Genomic DNA, 23,361 nt, shown 5'->3' on the forward strand with positions numbered 1-23,361 from the left:
CCAGTCATCTGGGTTATATTCTAAAATGTAATTATATGAATTATGTTCAAATTATTTCCAAAAATCTTTCATGATTCTCAGAAATTTCCAGTCATCTGGGTTACACATATTTCAAAATAAAAAACCTATTCTTTAACATTAAAAAAAGCTGGCCGTTTACAGAAGTGAAGAAACCATGGAAGAAACAAACATTCGGGGTTTATGGAAAAGAAGTATTTGTTTGCAAAGAATACTCCTTCTTTCCATCATGATTATCTTAACAAATAAAGATAAATTTAACAAAAATTCAGTAATGAACCGAATGCGGATAATCAGAAGGTTTCAAATATAATAACATTTAGCATGAACTATCTTTTTTGTATTATGAATGAAATTCACATTGCTTCATGTTTTGAATGAATTATATCAATGATTTCTGAAAATTCTATGACAATATTTCCAGTCCATACTGAGAGTGGCTCGTTAGATTTCCTGGGAGTTCAGCAGCTTTTCGTAATATTATTTTTTTTTGCTGCCTTGGACATAGAGTAGCTTCATGGTTGCCACACGATACACACAGAAAAAATAAGAAAATTAGAAAAGATACTTGCAATCTCGTGCAACTGTGAATATTTTTTAAGAATACTTACGTGGCAACCGTAAAGATCGCCCTCACCGGTTTTACGATTGGTCAATGCTCAACCATATTGCCATTTTGGTGACTTGGTGGTGCATGGTTCACGCCAAGATTCACGTTGTCTTTTGCACGCAGTGGACGAATATGAAAATGGATGATTCCTGGCTACACACCGTCTAAAAATGTGTTCGGGAGGTCGGTACGATCGCTGGATGACATCTTGGTAGTACGAGTCTGAGTTCCGGAAGAATTTTCTCCGTTGATTCTTCTCACTACCTTCGTAGCCGACTTTCATTCCCCCTGCTGCAGAATGCAGAGCGTTGTCACCGGTCTGATTGGCGGCCGCAGCTACTTAAAATCCCAACAAATCTGAAAAACAAAATTAATCACATCAAAACACCGATCATTTTTTCAGCTTATCATCCCGGATACTTACCCATTCCTAACGAGTCTGGTATACTCGAGACACTTTACCCATTCCTACTGCAATTAGCTCGAATGGGGAGCGGGACATTTGGCATAAAGTCATTTGGCATAAGGTCGTTTGGCATAAGGTCACTTGGCATAAAGACATTTGGCATAACGGTCATTTGGCATAATGGACATTTGGCATAACCGAAATGCACCCTTCTTTATTATGCCAAGTGTCCATTAAGCCAAATGACCGTTATGCCAAATGACTTTATGCCAAGTGACCTTATGCCAAACGGCCTTATGCCAAATGACTTTATGCCAAATGACACAGACCCGCTCGAATGTGCTTGCCGAAGGCCTTCAACTACGAGGTGCAAATTAGCGTCTTCGGATGACAACCGCTAGCATGATTTTCTTGCGAAATTCCGGTCCTTTGTTGATGGTGGCGATGGACATAGGATCACCGACATACCATCACGGACGGTAAACAATTCAGACGAATTGGACTTCATATTCGCGGCTGTATCATGGAGATACAGAATCTCCGCATCAGCTTCGGTGAAATCACTTGCAGCACACTTTATTAAAAGAAAAAATCACTTTAATTGTAAAAATAATCTTGAAACTCTTGGTTCAACTCGTTCAACTACACGATCGTACCCGTACTGCGATGGTCAACAAAACTTTTTTTTCTTTTTTTCATGGCGGTTGGTTGCTAGTTTGATGAGAAGTGAAAACAGGCGAAACCAAACGTCAAAAATATAGCCCGGTTGGAAACCATGAAAAATAAGTGCGTGTCTTAGCTAGATAAACCATGGAGGTGTCTAAGCTAAGTAGACACGAGGAAGACAGGTAGATATGGCGCAGAGCGGGAGCATCACACTGCCCAGTGCCGAATATATCGACGAAAAATCAAACCGTCAAGCTTCGATCATTTTGACTTTGCCTTTGCGCCGTGTGAGAGAAAGAGAACTTCATCTCACCTCTCACTCATTCAAAATTCGAACTAGGTTTGACAGTTCGATTTCATTGTTCCTTTTTGTTTGTTCGTCGTGGTCGTCCCGTCGGCTGTGCCCGTCGCTGCTGCCCATAGAAGGAAAACAAAAAAAAAATGTTTGGGCCACGCGCAGTGCGTAATTAAATATTAGTGCAATAAAAGTGCCTCCGCGAATTAACGGGTGAAAAACAGTGGAAAATAGAATGACTCCCGGATTGCTGGAGGCCCGAGGAACTCAACGGTTATCATCGATCTGTTCCCGCTCAGATTCCCGCAAAGAAGAGCGGTCATGATGGAGCGGGTCAAACACTAAAAAACGTTGAGATCTCCGGCAAAGTTTGGTCAATTATGATCACCAGCGGAAGCAGGCTACACTGCAAGCAGTGGCAGCGACAGGAATAGCACAACAACTCGCCCAACAACACCTCTCAGGAACAACACCAACAGCCTCCAACCAACCAATGATCCTCCGGATGGACGGACTTACAAAATCCGGGAGCAGCTCGGAGAAAAAAAAAATGCAGCAGCAAAAATTGTGCCCGTCGTCTTCGGTCTTGTTTTGCGAGCCTGCTGATGTTAGTCCCGGGGGCTCCGAAACAAATCCGGAAATACTCTGGAAATACCGAATTCAACAAACAGTTTTCAGCTGTTTTCACTAGCGGTTAGTATTTTATAATCCATACAATTTCCGATCATTACAATTCTTTCCCACAATCTCGCTGCAGGATCGTCCGAATCTGGTGCAACGTGATCGTTCGTATCTCGGCATAAAAAATTACCTCATGGGAATGCAACCACGCCCGAAAGACGATGAAGTTCCACTGCGTCAGCAGCCGGGGTGTTGCGCTGGGCTGGCTACCACCCATCGGCTATCATGCAACGTGACGTCCCGGTCGGGTTGCAGCCTTACGATCGACCACCATTCTTTGCGGTTCGTTTGGTGGGACTGCTGGCGCTGATGTGTAGCAGTTTGATGATAGGTTCGCTGACGACACTGATGGTTCCAGTGTGAATTGTCACGGAGTGGATCTGTTACCGATGGGCTCATGGACAACTCCGCCGAATACGACGGTCGCAAACAGGGCGAAAATGAAATTGGTCGGGAAGCCATCACCAGCGGAGCAGCAAGCAGCAGCAGCGGCAGCAATAGCCCAACAAGAAACCCTTCAGGAACAACACCAACAGCCTCCGATAAATGATCCTCCTGATGAGCGGGACTAACCGGATCCGGGAGCAGCAGCCGTTGCCGATGTGCAAGCCGTTCAGTAGGTAGACCCGATACGATGATTCATGCTCTGATTTCGATTACTTTTTTTACTTTCTTGTTAGGGTGTGTCCATAAATTACGTAGATTCTTAGGTGGGACGGGGGGGGGGGGGTGGTCTTGCCAAAGTCTACGTTTCATACAAATTTCGAAAATTTTGTATGGAGTCTACGAGGAAGGAGGGGGTTTTCTGAGATGGCCAAAAGGAAGTTGATCAAAATTTGATTTGATTTAATTTCCCAACCGAAGCGGGATTCGAACCCGCGGTCTCCGGATAGGCGGTTTACATCCTCATACGCTAGACTTATTGGAGACCCTATTAGTTTTGAATGAGATTCAAAAACTTCAAAATTTTAAGTTCATGGTATTATTATTATTATTAAGAAGATTTTTGACCCGAGGCTGGTTCGCCTCCGGTGACTAGTATGAGATGCAACATTGATTTTGAAAAACTTATTCTTATTTCTGACATTACAACCCAACTGAGACAGAGTCCGAATCTCACCTTCCTAGTTATTATTAAGTTAGGGATTTGTAGGAATTATTCAAATATGTTTCGATATGCTACCGACTTTCACAAACGATTGAGAATATTTTTTTAAGTTAGTAGAATATATCCCAGGTAACCGTGAATTTCTGAGAATCCTTAGGGATTTTTAGGAATTATTCAAATATTTTCCGGGATGCTACTGACTTTCACCAATGATTGAGAATATTTTTTTAAAAATTCAATTAACATATCCCAGATGATTGGGAATTTCTGAGAATCCTTAGGGATTTTCAGGAATTATTTAAATATTTTACATGATGCTTTTGACTCACACAAATGATTGAGAATATTTTCTGAAATTTGTAGAATACATCCCAGATGACTGGAAATTTCTGAGAATCCTTAGGGATTTTTGGGAATTATTTAAATATTTTCCGGGATGCTTTCGACTCACACAAATGATTGAAAATATTTTTCTTCAATTCGTAAGATTCATCCCAGATGACTGGAATTTCTGAGAATCCTTGGAGATTTTCAAGAATTATTTAAATATTTTCCGGGACGCTTTTGACTCACACAAATGATTGAGAATATTTTCTGAAATTTGTAGAATACATCCCACATGACTGAGAATTTCTGAGAATCCTTGGAGATTTTCAGGAATTATTTAAATATTTTCCGGGATGCTTTGTGTGATCGTTTGTGTGATTCAAACGATTGAGACTATTTTTTTTAAGTTAGTAGAATATATCCCAGATAACCGTGAATTTCTGAGAATCCTTAGGGATTTTTAGGAATTATTCAAATATTTTCCGGGATGCTACTGACTTTCACCAATGATTGAGAATTTTTTTTTTAATTCTATGAACATATCCCAGATGACTGGGAATTTCTGTGAATCCTTAGGGATTTTTAGGAATTATTTTAATATTTTACATGATGCTTTTGACTCACACAAATAATTGAGAATATTTTCTGAAATTTGTAAAATACATCCCAGATGACTGGGAATTTCTGAGAATCCTTGGAGATTTTCAGGAATTATTTAACTATTTTCCGGGACGCTTTTGACTCACACAAATGATTGAGAATATTTTCTGAAATTTGTAGAATACACTGGGACACCCGGATAAAAACTAACCATAGGGTGTTTGGTGAAAACCATTCATGCACCATACAGTGTACCAGCTACAATAATGTATATTGTAATGAAATGGTTCACTAAAAGCTTCGCACATTGTAGCTACTATACATTTACATTCAATTTTTATGTAACAATATATTATACTGTTTTTCTTACGTTTGAACCATTCAGTTTTCCGAAACATTATGTTTCCGTGCATTTTGAATTATTTATTCAGTTTTAGATTTTTTCCGTGCCTTGTTTTGTTGATGTTTGTGGCTTTTTTTATGAAAAGGAAAGGAAAGAAAAAAAGTGGATAAGTTGAAACATCAATTTAAAGTCAATAAAATGTTTAAATAAGTAGTAAACCAGATGTCTTAAGAACTGCAGATCCAAGAGATATGGCGGGCTAGGTATGTAGAGTGCGATGAGAGGAATACGATTCGCGAACTTTATCTTTGACGTAGAGCCATCTTTAACATATGGACTGGACTGAATACTGAAAGAAATTCTAATATTTATAGGTTCGTCTGTGGGTTCGCTTTTTAATCTAACTTATACTTGAATTGAACTTGACAGTTTTCTCATGAGTTGTTATGTATTTCCCCGTGTATTTTAAACTTTAGTCAAACTGGAGCCTCAATATTGCAATAACGGTTAAGCACGCTGTAATGATACTTTTGTACCTCGTCACCCACTTCATGCAACTACATTAGTGGTCTAATAATACTGCGCGCTTGGCATAGTTCCATCATGCCGCTCAAAGTGTTGCCACAAATAATGCTTAGTTTGTGAAACCCGGTTATCTGGCTGGTGGGGCATGGGAGCCTAAGCTTCAACTGTTAATGCAATCAGAGACTACTCAGACCCCGACTTAGACTTAGACGTGGGCGATCTAATATATGAAGGGTTATCCAAAACGCTCTGGAGAATTCCCAAAGCGCATTCTCATAATGCTAGTAAGCTTAAGATGCCATTAACAGGAGGAAAATGACAAGATAATATAACTAACATTTATATGGTTTATGTAATGCAAAACAATACAACATAACAAAAGAGAACCATTCACAAACCATTTAATTAAATACATAACCAGTAGTGCAATTACAATTAAAAACAATATATATACGGTACAATTTATTGTTTGAAACCATACGTGGACCATTCAATGTACGGTATATTAAAACCCACGTATCAGGATTTAGAACAATTCATTTACAATATAATGTAGAGTTTTGCAAAAAAATATATATGGAGAAAAATATTTTTTTATATTGTTACGATACTTAACCACCCGTATAGTATATTGTAAAAATCTTATTTACAATTTACTGTATGGTGTCTACATTACATTTTATTGTTTTTGTATTTTTATTTTTACAGTGGTTTCTATTGTAAAAATGTGGTTTTAAATAGTACTGTTACAATACAACGTTCGGTTTTTCTACTGTATTTTTTATTCGGGCAGGGGACTGGGAAATTCTGAGAATCCTTGGAGATTTTCAGGAATTATTTAAATATTTTCCGGGATGCTTTTGACTCACACAAATGATTGAAAATATTTTCTTCAATTCGTAAGATTCATCCCAGATGACTGGAATTTCTGAGAATCCTTGGAGATTTTCAAGAATTATTTAAATATTTTCCGGGACGCTTTTGACTCACACAAATGATTGAGAATATTTTCTGAAATTCGTAAGATACATCCCAGATGACTTGGAATTTCTGAGAATCCTTAGGGATTTTTGGGAATTATTTAAATATTTTCCGGGATGCTTTTGATTCATAAAAAATAATGAGAATATTTTCTGAAATTCGTAAGATTCATCCCAGATGACTGGGAATTTCTGAGGGTCCTTAGGGATTATCAGGTATTATTCAAATATTTTCCGGAACGTTTTGACTCACACAAATGATTGAGAGTATTTTCTGAAATTTGTAAGATACATCCCAGATGACTGGGAATTTCTGAAAATCCTTAGGGATTTTCGGAAATTATTTAAATACTAGCTGGCCCGGCAAACTTTGTCTTGCCAAGACGTGGTGGTTTGACAATTGTTGTGGCCATTGTTGCAACGCACTCTAGATTGGTTTTATTTCGATCGTGTTGATTTTCTTCCCAGCTCTTAAATAATCAATACTTCATCAATTCTCTTACTTTTTTAGTCGATTTTTGTAACTTTTTTTACATATAAACACAACCACCATAAATACGAATCGAACCATTCAAGAGTCATGCTGATCGGTTCACCGGTTCGTGAGTTTTGTTGCCTCAAACGAACTTCAAACTCATTTTTATATATATAGATTTTCCGGGATATTATTTTAATCCACTTATCCGCGAGCGGTAATGGCGGCGACGGACATATCCAACCGGTTCAAATTTTGACATTTCATGGGGGAAAGTCAAAACAGTTTCATTCTCCTCCTCACCCCTTCACCCACCGTTTAGTGGCGCCAACCGATTGCGATCCCCAAGAAACGTCAAAATTTGAATCGGTTAATTGTGCCCGCTGCCGCCATTACCGCTCGCGGATAAGTGGATATTTTACATCCTCATACGCTAGACTTATTGGAGACCCTATTAGTTTTGAATGAGATTCAAAAACTTCCAAATTTTAAGTTCAGGGTATTATTATTATTATTAAGAAGATTTTTGGCCCGAGGCCTACGGTACGGTAACTAGTATGAATTGCAAAATTGATTTTGAAAAACTTATTCTTCTTTCTGACGTTACAACCCATCTGAGACAGAGTGCGAATCTCACCTTCCTAGTTATTATTAAGTTAGGGATTTGTAGGAATTATTCAAATATGTTTCGATATGCTACCGACTTTCACAAACGATTGAGAATATTTTTTTAAGTTAGTAGAACATATCCCAGATAACAGTGAATTTCTGAGAATTCTTAGGGATTTTTAGGAATTATTCAAATATTTTCTGGGATGCTACTGACTTTCACCAATGATTTGATTGAGAATATTTTTTTTAAAATTCAATGAACATATCCCAGATGACTGGCAATTTCTGAGAATCCTTAGGGATTTTCAGGAATTATTTAAATATTTTACATGATGCTTTTGATTCACACAAATAATTTTCATTTTTTCATTTTCATTTTGCAGCATTTGGTGGGGCAATGAGAGCGCAAGTCAGTCCAAAGCCGATGATAAGGAGGGGTAATGGCTGAATAGTCTTTGCTGACCACATAAACGCCATGGGATAGGAAAAGGATATTTTGGTGAGGGATTAGGGTGTTGATACAGACTTGACAATATCAATGCTATTCAGATGCAAAATAATTTTAAGGCTCAATAGTGAATCGCATACCTTCCAAAACCAAAAAAACAATAATCCTCAAAATGCCAAGCAAGTCATAGAAAGAAAAAACGCCCGATTGTTTATTTTGTCTATTATAACAAACGGAAACTTCCAACTTCGCCGACTCACCAGTCACCCGGAAAAAATATTCCTTCAGTTCTGGAAAATATATTATCCCCAATTAAGCCCTTAATCGAATTGTCCGCGTGGTCTTGTAGTACCCCTGCTAGGTAAGAACCAGTCATTGCCATACATATTAAATGCTAGACATGACCCCATGGATAGCATTTGCATATGTAAAAGCTTTGCTGATGTGACTTTCCGATTAGGCAATTCTCTCATCTTATGTTTGTCTTCAAAACCTTGTCAAGCTTAGAAAATTGAAGCTAATAAACAATACATTACAAGGTTCGAATTCCCATAGAATGAGATCATTCATTCGCACTACAACACCATAGGAGATAATGTCACATTGGCTGATTACAGTACAAATGCGAAAAATCTCCCTTTTCCCCCTATCCGCAACCCGGGGACGCGCCCTGTTGGATTTCGAAAGCCTCGGAGAATATTACAAACCTTCAATGGCATTCCCATACACTAACCCACATTGCCCATTCAGGGGTCTGACTGGGCCTATTACCCTCCCTCAGTTTGTAATATTCTCACCAACTTGGAATTATATTTTCCCGGCACATAAATGACTTCGACAAATGTTCGATATACTATGCAGCATCATGATCAGTATAACTATATCAGATGACGATGACTTGTAGATCTGATTCTTACAGAATTGTTTGCCATTGATTATACATTCAGCTATTCCAATCATTACTGCAAAGCACATCGACCATATGCCTGAAATCAAAGCTTCCTGGAAGATATAATCCAAGCCCAGGGCTTTTGACCTTGCTTTTGACTCACACAAATAATTGAGAATATTTTCTGAAATTTGTAGAATACATCCCAGATGACTGGGAATTTCTGAGAATCCTTGGAGATTTTCAGGAATTATTTAAATATTTTCCGGGATGCTTTTGACTCACACAAATGATTGAAAATATTTTCCTTAATTCGTAGGATACATCCCAGATGACTGGGAATTTCTGAGAATCCTTGGAGATTTTCAGGAATTATTTAAATATTTTCCGGGATGCTTTTGACTTACACAAATGATTGAGAATATTTTCTGAAATTTGTAGAATACTTCCCAGATGACTGGGAATTTCTGAGAATCCTTAGGGATTATCAGGTATTATTCAAATATTTTACGAGACGCTTTTGACTCACAGAAATGATTGAGAATATTTTGTGCAATTCATAAGATTCATCCCAGATGACTGGAATTTCTGAGAGTCCTTAGGGATTATCAGGTATTATTTAAATATTTTACGGGACGCTTTTGACTCACACAAATAATTGAGAATATTTTCTGAAATTTGTAGAATACATCCCAGAAGACTGGGAATTTCTGAGAATCCTTGGAGATTTTCAGGAATTATTTAAATATTTTTCGGGATGCTTTTGAATCACACAAATGATTGAAAATATTTTCTGAAATTTGTAGAATACATCTCAGATGACTGGGAATTTCTGAGAATCCTTGGAGATTTTCAGGAATTATTTAAATATTTTTCGGGACGCTTTTGACTCACACGAATGATTAAGAATATTTTCTGAAATTCGTAAGATACATCCCAGATGACTGGGAATTTCTGAGAATCCTTTGGGATTTTTGTGAATTATTTAAATATTTTCCGGGATGCTTTTGACTCATAATTTGTATTTGTATTATTCAAATATTTTCCGGGACGCTTTTGACTCACACAAATGATTGAGAATATTGTCGCGCTTATCTTTTATTAGAGTCCTGCGGCGGTCGTACCAGCGGCGTCATGGTCGCGATTTTTTCCGCCGTCAAGTTCGCAAATTGTGAACAATCCTCGGTACCCACTTTACGTAATTTATGTTTAGTCCCTTACTGTCAGAGCTGTCAGATCAGTGTAACACGCTAAATAAATTTTACACAAAAGGCAATTTACACGGAAAAGAATTCACGGTTATGAATATTATTTGGGTACCGGACTGGACACACAAAATTTTATCGTTTTCTTTGGTACATCGAGGTCTTGAAATTAGTCTATGGTCGTACGCTCGCAAGGCATACCGTCGCATGACAGTCGCAAGTCAAAACAAAAGAAAAAGTGATCCCGCCAAAAACAAAAGCACATGGGTTTCGCGAAGTGACAGATGTTTTTGAATGTATTTGTGACGAACGGCAAGAGTAGCTCAGTGGAATGAGTGTTCTTGCTGTCAAATCCCATATAGTGGAATTATATACTTTTAAATCTGGTGACGCTGTTATGATTAGTGACTGTCGCGCTAATATCAGAAGCCAGAGGCAGATAATCGCCATATTCTGATTTTTCTTGAGAGGCATAATATTTTCTCAAATTCGTAAGATACATCCCAGATGACTGGGAATTTTTGAGAGTTCTCAGGGATTATCAGGAATTATTTAAATATATTCCGGGACGCTTTTGACTCACACCAATGATTGAGAATATTTTCTGAAATTCGTAAGATACATCCCAGATGACTGGGAATTTCTGAGAGTCCTTAGGGATTATCAGGAATGATTTAAATATTTTACGGGACGCTTTTGACTCACACAAATAAGAATATTTTCTGAAATTCGTAAGATACATCCCAGATGACTGGGAATTTCTGAGAATCCTTGGAGATTTTCAAGAATTATTTAAATATTTTCCGAAAAAAAAATACTCGAGGAACTCCTTAAAGAATTTCCGAGGAACTTCTGGAAGAATGCCCGATGAACTTTTGGAAGAATACTCCAGGAACTTCTGGAAGAATTCCCGAGAAACGTCTAGAATTTCTTTGGAACTTCTGGAAGAATTCCCAAGGAACTTCTAGAAGAATTCCTAAGACACATCTGGAGGATTTCACGAGAAACTTATGAAAGAATTCTCGAGGAACTCTTGGAAGAATTTCCGAGGAACTTCTGGAAGAGTTCCCGAGAAACATCTGGAAGAATTTCAGAGAAACTTGTGGAAGAACTCCCGAGGAACTCCTGGAAAAATTCCTGAGCAACTTCTGGAAGAATTACTTAGGAACTTGTGGAAGATTATGTGGAAGAACTTATGAAAGAATACCCGAGGAGCTTCTGGAAGAATTCTCGAGGAGCTTTTGGAAGAAATTCCCGGGAACTCCTGGAAGAATTCCCCAGGAACTTCTAGAAGAATACCCGAAGAATTCCAGATTTCCCAAGGAACTTCTGGAAGAATTCCAGAGGAAATTATGGTTAGATTCCTGAGGAATTTCTGGAAGAATTCCCGAGGAACTTGTGGAAGAATTCCCGAGGAAATTCTGAAAAAATTCTGAGGAACTTATGGAAGAATTCCCGAGGAACGTCTGGAAGAATCTCCGAGGAACTTCTGGAAGAATTCCCAAGGAACTTCTGGAAAAATTCCCGAGGAACTTCTGGAAGAATTTCCGATGAACTTCTGGAAGAATTCCCGAGGAACTTCTGGAAGAATTCCCGAGGAACTTCTGGAAGAATTCCCGAGGAGCTTTTGAAATAATTCCCAAGAAAATTCTGGAAGAATTCCGGAGGAATATCTGGAAGAATTCCCGAGGAACTTGTAGAAGAATTCCCGAGGAACGTCTGGAAGCATTCCCGATGAACTTTTGGAAGAATGCTCGAGGAACTTCTGGAAGAATTTCCGAGGAACTTTTAGAAGACTTTCTGAGGAACTTCTAGAAAAATTCCCGAGGAATTTTTGAAAGGATTCCCGAGGAACTTGTAGAAGAATTCTCGAGGAACTTCTGGAAGAATTCCCGAGGAACTTCTGAAAGAATTCCCAAGGAACATCTGGAAGAATTCCGGAGGAATATCTGGAAGAATTCACGAGGAACTTCTGGAAGAATTCCCGAGGAACTTCTGGAAGAATTCCTGAGGAACTTCTAGAAGAATTATCGAGGAACTTCTGGGAGGATTCCGGTGGAATATGAAGAAAAATTCCTGAGGAACTTCTGGGAGGATTCCAGAGGAACTTCTGGGTGGATTCCGATGGAATATGAGGAAGAATTCCGGAAGAACTTCTGGAAGAATTCCCAAGGTACTTCTGGAAGAATCTCCGAGGAACTTGTTGAGGCATTCCCAAGGGGCTAGTCGCTTGGAACATTGTGCCAAGAGGTGCCAAGCACACCGTCTTATACGCTGTGTGGCACACCGAGGCACTCTGAGGCACAATTTTGACACTTAAGTTTGGGTGAAAAAACTAGGCAACCATGTGCATTTGACCTGCAAAATGGAAACAAACAGTTGGTTGTCTTGGTAGTTGCCAAGCAAAATCTGAATCATCAAGCAGTGGCACTTCGGGGCATACTGAGGCACAATTCAATACCCGTTGGCACACTGAAAATAATTGGCACAAGTAAAGATGTGCTCAGCGACTCCCCCTTGGGCATTCCGTTGAAGTATGAGAAAAAATTCCTGAGGAACTTCTGGACGAATTCCCGAGGTACTTCTGGAAGAATTTCCGAGGAACTTCTGGGAGGATTCCGGTGGAATATGAGGAAGAATTCCGGAAGAACTTCTGGAAGAATTCCCAAGGAACTTCTGGAAGAATTCCCGAGGAAATTCTGGTAAAATTTCTGAGGAACTTCTGGAAGAATTCCCGAGGAACTTGTGGAAGAATTCCCGAGGAACTTCTGGAAGTATTCTCGAGAAACATCTGGAAGAACTCCCGATGAACTTCGGGAAGAATACCCGAGGAACTTCTGGAAGAATTCCCGAGGAACTTCTGGAAGAACTCCCGAGGAGCTTTTGAAATAATTCTCGAGAAAATTCTGGAAGAATTCCGGAGGAATATCTGGAAGAGTGTGGAGCGGACCAGGTGTGATGGTTAGAATACTTGACTATCACGCCGAGGACCTGGGATCGAATCCCACTCCCGACAAACTTGCAAAATGTGAGTTCTTCCTTCGGAAGGGAAGTAAAGCGTGGGTCCCGAGATGAACTAGCCTAGGGCTAAAAATCTCGTTACTACAGATAAAAAAAATATCTGGAAGAATTCCCAAGGAACTTGTGGAAGAATTCCCGAGAAACTTCTGGAAGAATTCTCGAGGAACTTCGGGAAGAATACCTGAGGAACTTCAGGAAGAATTCCCGAGGAACTTCTGGAAGAACTCCCGAGGAGCTTTTGAAATAATTCTCGAGAAAATCCTGGAAGAATTTCGGAGGAATATCTGGAAGGAACTTTTGAAAGAATTTCCGAGAAACTTTTGGAAGAATTCTCGAGGAACTTCTGGAAGAATTCCCGAGGAGCTTTTGAAATAATTTTCGATAAACTTCAGGAAGAAATCCGGAAGAAAGATGAAGATGAAGATTTCCCGAGGAACTTCTGGAAGAATTCTCGAATAACAACTGGAAGAATTCCCGAGGAACGTCTGGAAGAATTCCTGAGGAACTGCTGGGAGAATTCCCGAGGAACTTCTGGAAGAACTCCCGAGGAGCTTTTGAAATTATTCTCGAAAAAATTCTGGAGGAATTCCGGAGCAATATCTGGAAGAATTTCCGGGAAACTTGTGGAAGAATTCCCGAGGAAATTCTGGAAGAATTCCAGAGGAACGTCTGGAAGAATTCCCGAGGAATATCTGGAAGAATTCCGGAGGAACTTCTGGAAGAATTCCCGAGGAACTTCTGGAAGAATTACCGAGAAACTTCTGGAAGCATTCCCTATGAGCTTCTGGAAGAATGTCCGAAGAACTTTTGGAAGAATTCCCGAGGAACTTTTAGAAGAATTTCTGAGGAACTTCTAGAAGAATTCCCGAGGAACTTTTGAAAGCATTCCCGAGAAACTTCTGGAAGAATTCTCGAGGTACTTCTGGAAGAATTCCCGAGGAACTTCTGGAAAAATTCCGGAGGAATATGAGGAAGAATTCACAAGGAACTTCTGGGAGAATTCCGGAGGAACTTCTGAAAGAATTCCCGAGGAACATCTGGAAGAATTCCGGAGGAATATCTGGAAGAATTCACGAGGAACTTCTGGAAGAATTCCCGAGGAACTTCTGGAAAAATTCCCGAGGTACTTTTGAAAGAATTCCCGGCCGGGAACAAACGTCTTTTGCTTTTCCTAAGAATGGCAAGTTGATTTTTTTTTCTGGAATCCTAAGAATCATTTTGGTATACCCAAGAATCATATTCTTTCGAAATGCTCAGATATAAAAATATTCTTTTTAATAATGCCAGATCTCCAGTTAATTCGTGGAATCTTTATGTACATTTCCCCCTGTATCTCAAAGAATTACCAACTCTTCTCTCGAGATTTTCACGATATATCTATAAATGTTAAGTTACTTTTAAGATACTCTTAATCTTAGATAATTAAAACATAGATATGCAACTTAGGGACGAAGCTGGCAACAAAACAGCAGCGCCTAACTAGCAGCAACGGCAAATGGGTGAACTAATGTTCATCTAGTGTCCCTGCGCATTTCCCCACTGAAAAAAAAACACTCAAACAGAACATAGCATGCGAACAACTGTCAACCGCAAATGCATTTTTTGTTTCATGTGGTTGCAACAGAATCACACCGTTCTTATGGGGAAATGGTGAGATTACTATTACACTATGTACTATTTTAAGAAATCGCCCGGGGAATAAAAAAGTAAGATATCTAACTGTTCCACGTTGTGATGGATGGTCGCGGTCGGTATACCAAATGCCGAGCTGTTCGTATACCTGTCGTGGATGGCTGCGAGATGGACCAACGATAGGGAGAGCGTGTGGGTTTCTGGCTCGAGAAGTGAAAGGTCATCCTCGTGGTCATCTGACTGAAAGTTATAGAGTTGATCGGACTTGAGTCAACTCGCCATGCTCAAAGAAATAAAACTCACCCCAAGTTCCTCGGAAAGGCCACCCGTGTGAGTTTAATTGGAAAATACCTGTTGTGAAAACCGAACGTTGTTGCAGGTTCTATCCCGGAGGTGCCAATAGCAGTTCTCTGTTCAATGCAATCCTACCAAACTTAAAAAAAATCGATTTGACCGTGAAAATTCCATCGAATTAGGTTTCCAAGGTGTACTAGAATGTAGAACCACCCAGAGGTAGCTATAGGGAACGCTAAAGTGTCTCGAGTATACCAAAGTGGAGAATCCCCAACTAACAATCGCCAGCCGCAAACAAGCATGCATGCTGAATTGTTGCTTTACAATAGTAATTATAGCTGAACTAAAATTATGCTGTACACATTACTGTACAAATGCTATTCCAATTGAAAAGGTAGCCAATGTTCAACATTTCGTATTGGTATTAACAATGATAATTTAAAACACTTTTCAAGCGTTTGATAAGATTTTTATACGACTCGCAGTAATTCCTCTACAACATAGTTTAACAACACTTTTTTCTGCTTCTTGTTAAGTTCATGTAAAAATAAGCACATGTATCTGTATAATGTGTTTTTCACAAGTCAAACAAGCGCTTTTGTTTCATCATACTTCGACTCAGAGTACATGATGAAAAACACGTGTTTTTTACTGAACAACAGCTGAATTAATCTGTTGTTCAGTCGTTAACCATAATGTCTGTGATAATTCACCACTGCTGAATAGGAGTCGAAGTCTGATCATTATTAAACCACGGAAGTTTATGTTTTGATTTGAGCGCTTCAATTCATCATCTCTAGGATGGCACAGATAGGAAGGCATGCGGCTGGCAATCGACGGGTCTCGAGTTCGAATCTGGATTTAGATAAATTTATGTGTAGTTATTATTTCACAATATTTGTTCACAGCATTAAGTTCGAATCATAAACTCTCGTGGAAATTGAAAAATTTTGCATTTTATTTATTTTTAATCATTTTTGCTAAAGCTGAATAACAGCTGTACTATATAGTTGTTAAACGATTTCACAACAAACAGTTCAGTTGGTACACAACACTATGCTCTATAGTTTCTCCAAATTTGTGTGAACAAAAACCGAACAAAGGTTGTGCCTGAAAATTACCCAAATGTTATTCAGCATCATGCTGAATCAATTCGTCGTAAAAGTGCTTGTAAAATGAGTGATTGTTAGTTGGGTCCTTGTCGTTTTGACAGGTCTCCTGCTCGATTGGAACTATGGGGATGACACTAGATCGACTGTTCCAATTTTGACGTTTCTCCTCTTTGTTTTATCCAGTCTCGTTAGGGAACGCGTAATGTTGCTGTAAGGCCTGGAGGTGCTGTCCAACCCAAAATAATCGCGAATATTCGATGAAGAAAATTAGTGGAGTGAGAAGCCTTCTTCTGCTCGGACCAATAGAAAGTGTAGAAATTACGATACGCTTTAAAGCCAATTGGGTGGACAAGGTATCGGTCAGTAACTAACAGCACGGATCCCTATGAGCTGGTTGTTCCGGCGACCCTTCTGAAAATCCTAGTTCTGAAGCGCGTACTGCCGGTTCGTCTTGGGTTAGTCTCATTTGCTTGTCGTTTGTTTTCACTCAATACACAACACGTTAGTTGCCAAGGTTTCAGCAAAACCATCAAGTGCGCAGGGTAGTTCAATTGAAAATGCGCACCCGCTTCGGTGGATTACTTCACCCGTCGACCAACAGGTGGCGTCAAGTGCAGCCGGTGCAGCGATGCCAACCGCATGCATACTGCGATGGTTAAGTTGGAAATCTATGTATTAATTATCTAAGTCTTAATTCACCCAATTATTAATATATTATTTTAAATAAATAAAATATAGTTTCTTGCAGGTGTCTTGCTTTTTCAATCATTGAGCACCAACATTTCAAAAGCTCGTAACCGTTTTTGTAAACAAGAGCAATCGCGCTCTTGTTTACAAAAACAGTTACGTGCTTTTGAATTGTTGGTGCTGAAATCACAAAATCAATACAAAAAAGAAGAAGAAACCCCGTAAAAACGAGCTTGACAAGGGTTCGACGTTCTAGCTTGACATCAGGCTTACGTCAGTCTGATTCGTCGAACTCCAACTCGCATGTTCGAAGCCCGACAGCTTGACGCAAACGGTGCAGAATCGTTTGACATCAGACTGACCGTCAGTCTTACATCAGTCTGATGTCAAGCTCTGTAAGACTGACCGTAAGACTGATGTCAGACTTACGTCAAGCTTACGAAATGCACTGGGTGACGACGACCCCGTCATGGTGCTGGCTGTCACTGATGCTTGCTAGGGGAAATACACGCATGGGAAATGCTACTCAGCTTTGTTCATACCCCACAGATTGGATTTGGATTGGATTTGGATTGGATTTGGATTGGATTTGGATTGGATTTGGATTGGATTTGGATTGGATTTGGATTGGATTTGGATTGGATTTGGATTAGATTTGGATTGGATTTGGATTGGATTTGGATTGGATTTGGATTGGATTTGGATTGGATTTGGATTGGATTTGGATTGGATTTGGATTGGATTTGGATTGGATTGGATTTGGATTGGATTTGGATTGGATTTGGATTGGATTTTGATTGCATTTAGATTGGATTTGGATTGGATTTGGATTGGATTTGGATTGGATTTGGATTGGATTTGGATTGGATTTGGATTGGATTTGGATTGGATTTGGATTGGATTTGGATTGGATTTGGATTGGATTTGGATTGGATTTGGATTGGATTTGGATTGGATTTGGATTGGATTTGGATTGGATTTGGATTGGATTTGGATTGGATTTGGATTGGATTTGGATTGGATTTGGATTGGATTTGGATTGGATTTGGATTGGATTTGGATTGGATTTGGATTGGATTTGGATTGGATTTGGATTGCATTTAGATTGGATTTGGATTGGATTTGGATTGGATTTGGATTGGATTTGGATTGGATTTGGATTGGATTTGGATTGGATTTGGATTGGATTTGGATTGGATTGGATTGGATTTGGATTGGATTTGGATTGGATTAGGATTGGATTTGGATTGGATTTTGATTGCATTTAGATTGGATTTGGATTGGATTTGGATTTGGATTGGATTTGGATTGGATTTGGATTGGATTTGGATTGGATTTGGATTGGATTTGGATTGGATTTGGATTGGATTTGGATTGGATTGGATTTGGATTGGATTTGGATTGGATTGGATTGGATTTGGATTGGATTGGATTGGATTTGGATTGGATTTGGATTGGATTAGGATTGGATTTGGATTGGATTTTGATTGCATTTAGATTGGATTTGGATTGGATTTGGATTGGATTTGGATTGGATTTGGATTGGATTTGGATTGGATTTGGATTGGATTTGGATTGGATTTGGATTGGATTTGGATTGGATTTGGATTGGATTTGGATTGGATTTGGATTGGATTTGGATTGGATTTGGATTGGATTTGGATTGGATTTGGATTGGATTTGGATTGGATTTGGATTGGATTTGGATTGGATTTGGATTGGATTTGGATTGGATTTGGATTGGATTTGGATTGGATTTGGATTGGATTTGGATTGGATTTGGATTGGATTTGGATTGGATTTGGATTGGATTTGGATTGGATTTGCATAGAAAAACGATACGCGTTCCTCTTTGTTTTGAAAGCCACAACCAAGGTAAGTAAAAGGAAGGTAATCCAATATGTCAGATTGCACCATCCGCCATATTGTAAAACCTAACGACAGCTGGCAAGTTTGTGTTCAATTTTTTTCACTAGTGAGATGACAAACAAAAACTTTCAACCCTAGCAACGTAGCAACCCCCACAGAAACCATTCACGCTTAACTTTCTCAGCACTAAAATCGGACAAACTCCATGACACTCATCGAGTGTTTCCTACTTACACGGATTGCAAATTAGCTCGTACAACCACTTAAGCAAATATTTTGCCATATTTCGGCATAGCAATCTTTTTTGGTTAAGAAATCACCATTGTTTCATAATTAACAAAAATGCGGGGCACGAGCCAAGTTTAAACCTGGGGGATTATTACTCATTTTATGAGTGCCATGGAAATATGTCAACATTGGTTATCCGTGTTGAAAATGTTGTTGCCGATCAAGTTGCCGATGCGGCGCAGCAACGCTTCTGTAACGTTCTGCAGCATAAACAAACTGGCCGGCTGTCATCTCCATCCCCCCCGCAGTGTGCCGCACTCCCCGCATCCACTTACTGCTTATACGCTATTGATTGATGCACCAAGCGGTAAGAAGAAGAAGTTTTGACATCCAAGCGGTGTGCCGTTTACATCCATCGACCAATCAGCGACGAGGATCTTATCGACGGCACACCGCTTGGATGTCAAAACTTCTTTTTCTTTTCGCTTGGTGCATCAATCAATAGCACCTTCCTTATAAACATCTTGGCCACAACTATGAAGATTTAAAATCAGCACGGAAAAATATTAAAACCCAAAGAATAAGTTTTAAAAACTCAAATTTGGCTAAACTGCTTTTAGTTTTAACTCAAAGTTGGGTTGTTTTCTCCCTCGCCCATTGCGGTTGTCGAAAACAAAGGGAGAAGCACCGACGCATCCGCTGCTCTTCCGTGGAAGAAGCCAAATTTGGGTTTTCTTGAGTTAACCCAAATTTGCGTCATTTGAGGCCTCCGTTGGGTGAAAATAACTTACCAGTGGGTTAATTTTTTTGCCGCTCTCAAACGAGAACTCTGGAGCTCGATTTGAATAGGTCGTATGTACATTTTTCGATATAAAATTCGATCAGTTTATTTAAGTTATTGTAACAATATGGAAGATATTTTGGAGACTTTTAATGATGGAACGGAAAGCCTGTTTTGTGATGATTCTGCTGTATGTATCAACTTTGTTCAATTTCAACGGTTTTTGCTATAATAAGCGAATCCAACTGATCGAATTTTTAATCGACAAAAGCACATACGACCTTTTCAAATCGAGCTCCAGAACTACTCACTCACCACTTTCGCTGTTTGACGCAAATTTGAGTTATTCCACGGAAGACCGGGATTGCGTCAAAACAACTTATATTTGGGTTGATTTGTAGTTCCGTGAGCGTTAAAAGCAGGGAGAATAACCCTTAGAGCCGATGCACACGGGTGGCGCGTCCACGCAGCGTCCACGCAAGTGCGTCCTGAGTTACACACAATCAAATGGGAGGATGCACATACACGCTAAGATCAGTTTACCTATTTTTCTAAAATATGGGTAAATTTTATTCAAATTTGCGTAAACTTTTCGCAAATATGGGTAAATAAAACTCATATTTTGGAAAAGTGCACAACCTCATTTATAGGTAATATTAACCCATATTTGGGTTACAATTACTCATATTTGTGTCCACATTACCCATATTTGAGTTTTATTAACCTATATTTGAGTATCATTTACGCATATTTGCGGTTGTGCACTTTTTGGAAAAAAGGTAAACTCCCAACTAACAATCACTCATTTTACAAGCACTTTTACGACGAATTGATTCAGCATGATGCTGAATAACATTTGGGTAATTTTCAGGCACAACCTTTGTTCGGTTTTTGTTCACACAAATTTGGAGAAACTATAGAGCATAGTGTTGTGTACCAACTGAACTGTTTGTTGTGAAATCGTTTAACAACTATATAGTACAGCTGTTATTCAGCTTTAGCAAAAATGATTAAAAATAAATAAAATGCAAAATTTTTCAATTTCCACGAGAGTTTATGATTCGAACTTAATGCTGTGAACAAATATTGTGAAATAATAACTACACATAAATTTATCTAAATCCAGATTCGAACTCGAGACCCGTCGATTGCCAGCCGCATGCCTTCCTATCTGTGCCATCCTAGAGATGATGAATTGAAGCGCTCAAATCAAAACATAAACTTCCGTGGTTTAATAATGATCAGACTTCGACTCCTATTCAGCAGTGGTGAATTATCACAGACATTATGGTTAACGACTGAACAACAGATTAATTCAGCTGTTGTTCAGTAAAAAACACGTGTTTTTCATCATGTACTCTGAGTCGAAGTATGATGAAACAAAAGCGCTTGTTTGACTTGTGAAAAACACATTATACAGATACATGTGCTTATTTTTACATGAACTTAACAAGAAGCAGAAAAAAGTGTTGTTAAACTATGTTGTAGAGGAATTACTGCGAGTCGTATAAAAATCTTATCAAACGCTTGAAAAGTGTTTTAAATTATCATTGTTAATACCAATACGAAATGTTGAACATTGGCTACCTTTTCAATTGGAATAGCATTTGTACAGTAATGTGTACAGCATAATTTTAGTTCAGCTATAATTACTATTGTAAAGCAACAATTCAGCATGCATGCTTGTTTGCGGCTGGCGATTGTTAGTTGGGCTGATCTAAGCGTGTACGAGAACGCAACGCTACCGCACCGCAACCGCGCCGCACCGTGTGCGGCACGCAATGTCAACGCATACCCCACAGGAACGCTGCGGCGACGCAGCGTGAATTCACGCAGCGTCAATTAACGCTCGTGTGCATCGGCTCTTATTGGGGACTACGAAGGTGATGATTTTGTTTGCGGTTTTCTGTGGGAAAGTGAAGGAGGAAAGATTTTTTGCTTTTTTTTCACTCATACTCCCATAAGAAACCCCGTAGGAAGAAAGAGTGTTTCCCTGCTCATCAACCTTCGTAGTCCCCAATTCTCCCTGGTTAAAAGTGTGGCCGATGAAATTTTTGCAAGTGTTACGTGTGTTTGTCTGTGTCTGTTCTCGCTTCTATGAACCAGATTAGTTCTGGAGCTCGATTTGAATAGGTCGTATGTACATTTTTCGATATAAAATTCGATCAGTTTATTTAAGTTATTGTAACAATATGGAAGATATTTTGGAGACTTTTAATGATGGAACGGAAAGCCTGTTTTGTGATGATTCTGCTGTATGTATCAACTTTGTTCAATTTCAACGGTTTTTGCTATAATAAGCGAATCCAACTGATCGAATTTTTAATCGACAAAAGCACATACGACCTTTTCAAATCGAGCTCCAGAGTTATTCGCTTCTCGACACACAGGTGGATTTTGCACAATATTATTTTTTTGGGTCTTCATGCTCGTTCGACCAACGCGCCCAACCCCCTGCCGCGAGCCGAAAAGTGACAGATCGTCGGTCGTCAGCCGCACTGCGGGTGTTTTGCAATCGGAAAATCAAAACAAAACTTACTAGTCCCGTTTCATTACGGTACTTTCCGGAAAAAAATTAACTTTATCGGAGTTTTTGCATCAACGAGTGAAAAACATGACATCCAAAGTTCTGCTAAATAAATTATCTTCGCTTTCGTCGCGGCACGTCTACATCGTTAACTTCGGTAAGCTGTTGTAATTCTGGTTTTGAATCGACTCATAAAAACCTAATGTTCGCCTTGCAGTGCCCTCGCTATCGTTCTCCTCTAAGCCTCCGTCCTCGGACAAACCGGTCAGTCCCCGAATGGAAGAGTTCCAGAAGAAGCTGCGCGAGAAAACCCCGATCGGCAAGCTGGACGAAATTGTCGGTAAACATCCGTACCAGGAGAAAGAACCGTTGGAACCGTGGCCCAACAACACCAACCCGAACACTGGCGAGATTGGGGGACCCCGGGGACCGGAACCGACCCGGTACGGCGACTGGGAACGAAAGGGTCGCGTTAGTGACTTCTAGGTGAGTAATCAATCGCATCCGAAGTTTCGTTTGACATTATTCTGGAAGGTACCAGTGAAAGTCACGATTCCGCTGATTTAATGGAATCTACTAGTGTTGTAAATGGTTAATGTAGATATTATAGCTGAACTAATTATAACGTAGGGTGATATTCTTGTTGTAGGCGTAGTTCTAAAATACATACTGAAATGTTGCCAATTTGAGATTTTAAATAAAAGTTTCCTGACAATAGGTGGCCTATTAGGGACTCCCAAATTAATGTTCGAAAAGTCATTGTAATATTCTATAAGACAAGTGTTGTTCGGTAGATTGTATAAACAAGTATGACATTTATTTTCCCAAATTCCTAACACGGCCTGCTACAGGATACATAAATATTTCAGCCTACTACATCTCTCCTTTTCTCTAAAATTGAATAGATTGTTCACAGTCAAACAATAGTACTATAACACATCTTAATAGTATGTAGTTCGTACAATAACCATTGTATAGTGTATGCAGGGTTGTTACAACAGCGCGGATTTCGCGAATTTCGC

The 23,361-nt window shown here is 39.3% G+C and overlaps 1 protein-coding gene across 1 annotated transcript; it reads left to right on the forward strand.

Annotated features, from left to right (window-relative positions):
- The first annotated feature begins 22,318 nt into the window (after positions 1 to 22,318).
- On the forward strand, positions 22,319 to 23,056 carry LOC109430178 (succinate dehydrogenase assembly factor 4, mitochondrial). The gene is made up of 2 exons (XM_019706232.3): positions 22,319 to 22,496; positions 22,557 to 23,056. Exons 1-2 carry the CDS (start codon positions 22,427 to 22,429, stop codon positions 22,823 to 22,825), a joined length of 339 nt encoding a protein of 112 aa, XP_019561777.1. The 5' UTR covers positions 22,319 to 22,426; the 3' UTR covers positions 22,826 to 23,056.
- Positions 23,057 to 23,361: the final 305 nt, after the last annotated feature.

This window comes from Aedes albopictus, chromosome 2, assembly GCF_035046485.1.
Source record: "Aedes albopictus strain Foshan chromosome 2, AalbF5, whole genome shotgun sequence".
NCBI lineage: Eukaryota > Metazoa > Arthropoda > Insecta > Diptera > Culicidae > Aedes > Aedes albopictus.

Coding starts and splice junctions, on each gene's coding strand:
- LOC109430178 (XM_019706232.3), top strand. CDS start 22,427: ATGACATCCAAAGTTCTGCTAAATAAATTATCTTCGCTTTCGTCGCGG. Junction 22,497..22,556: donor CGTCTACATCGTTAACTTCG/GTAAGCTGTTGT, acceptor TTCGCCTTGCAG/TGCCCTCGCTATCGTTCTCC.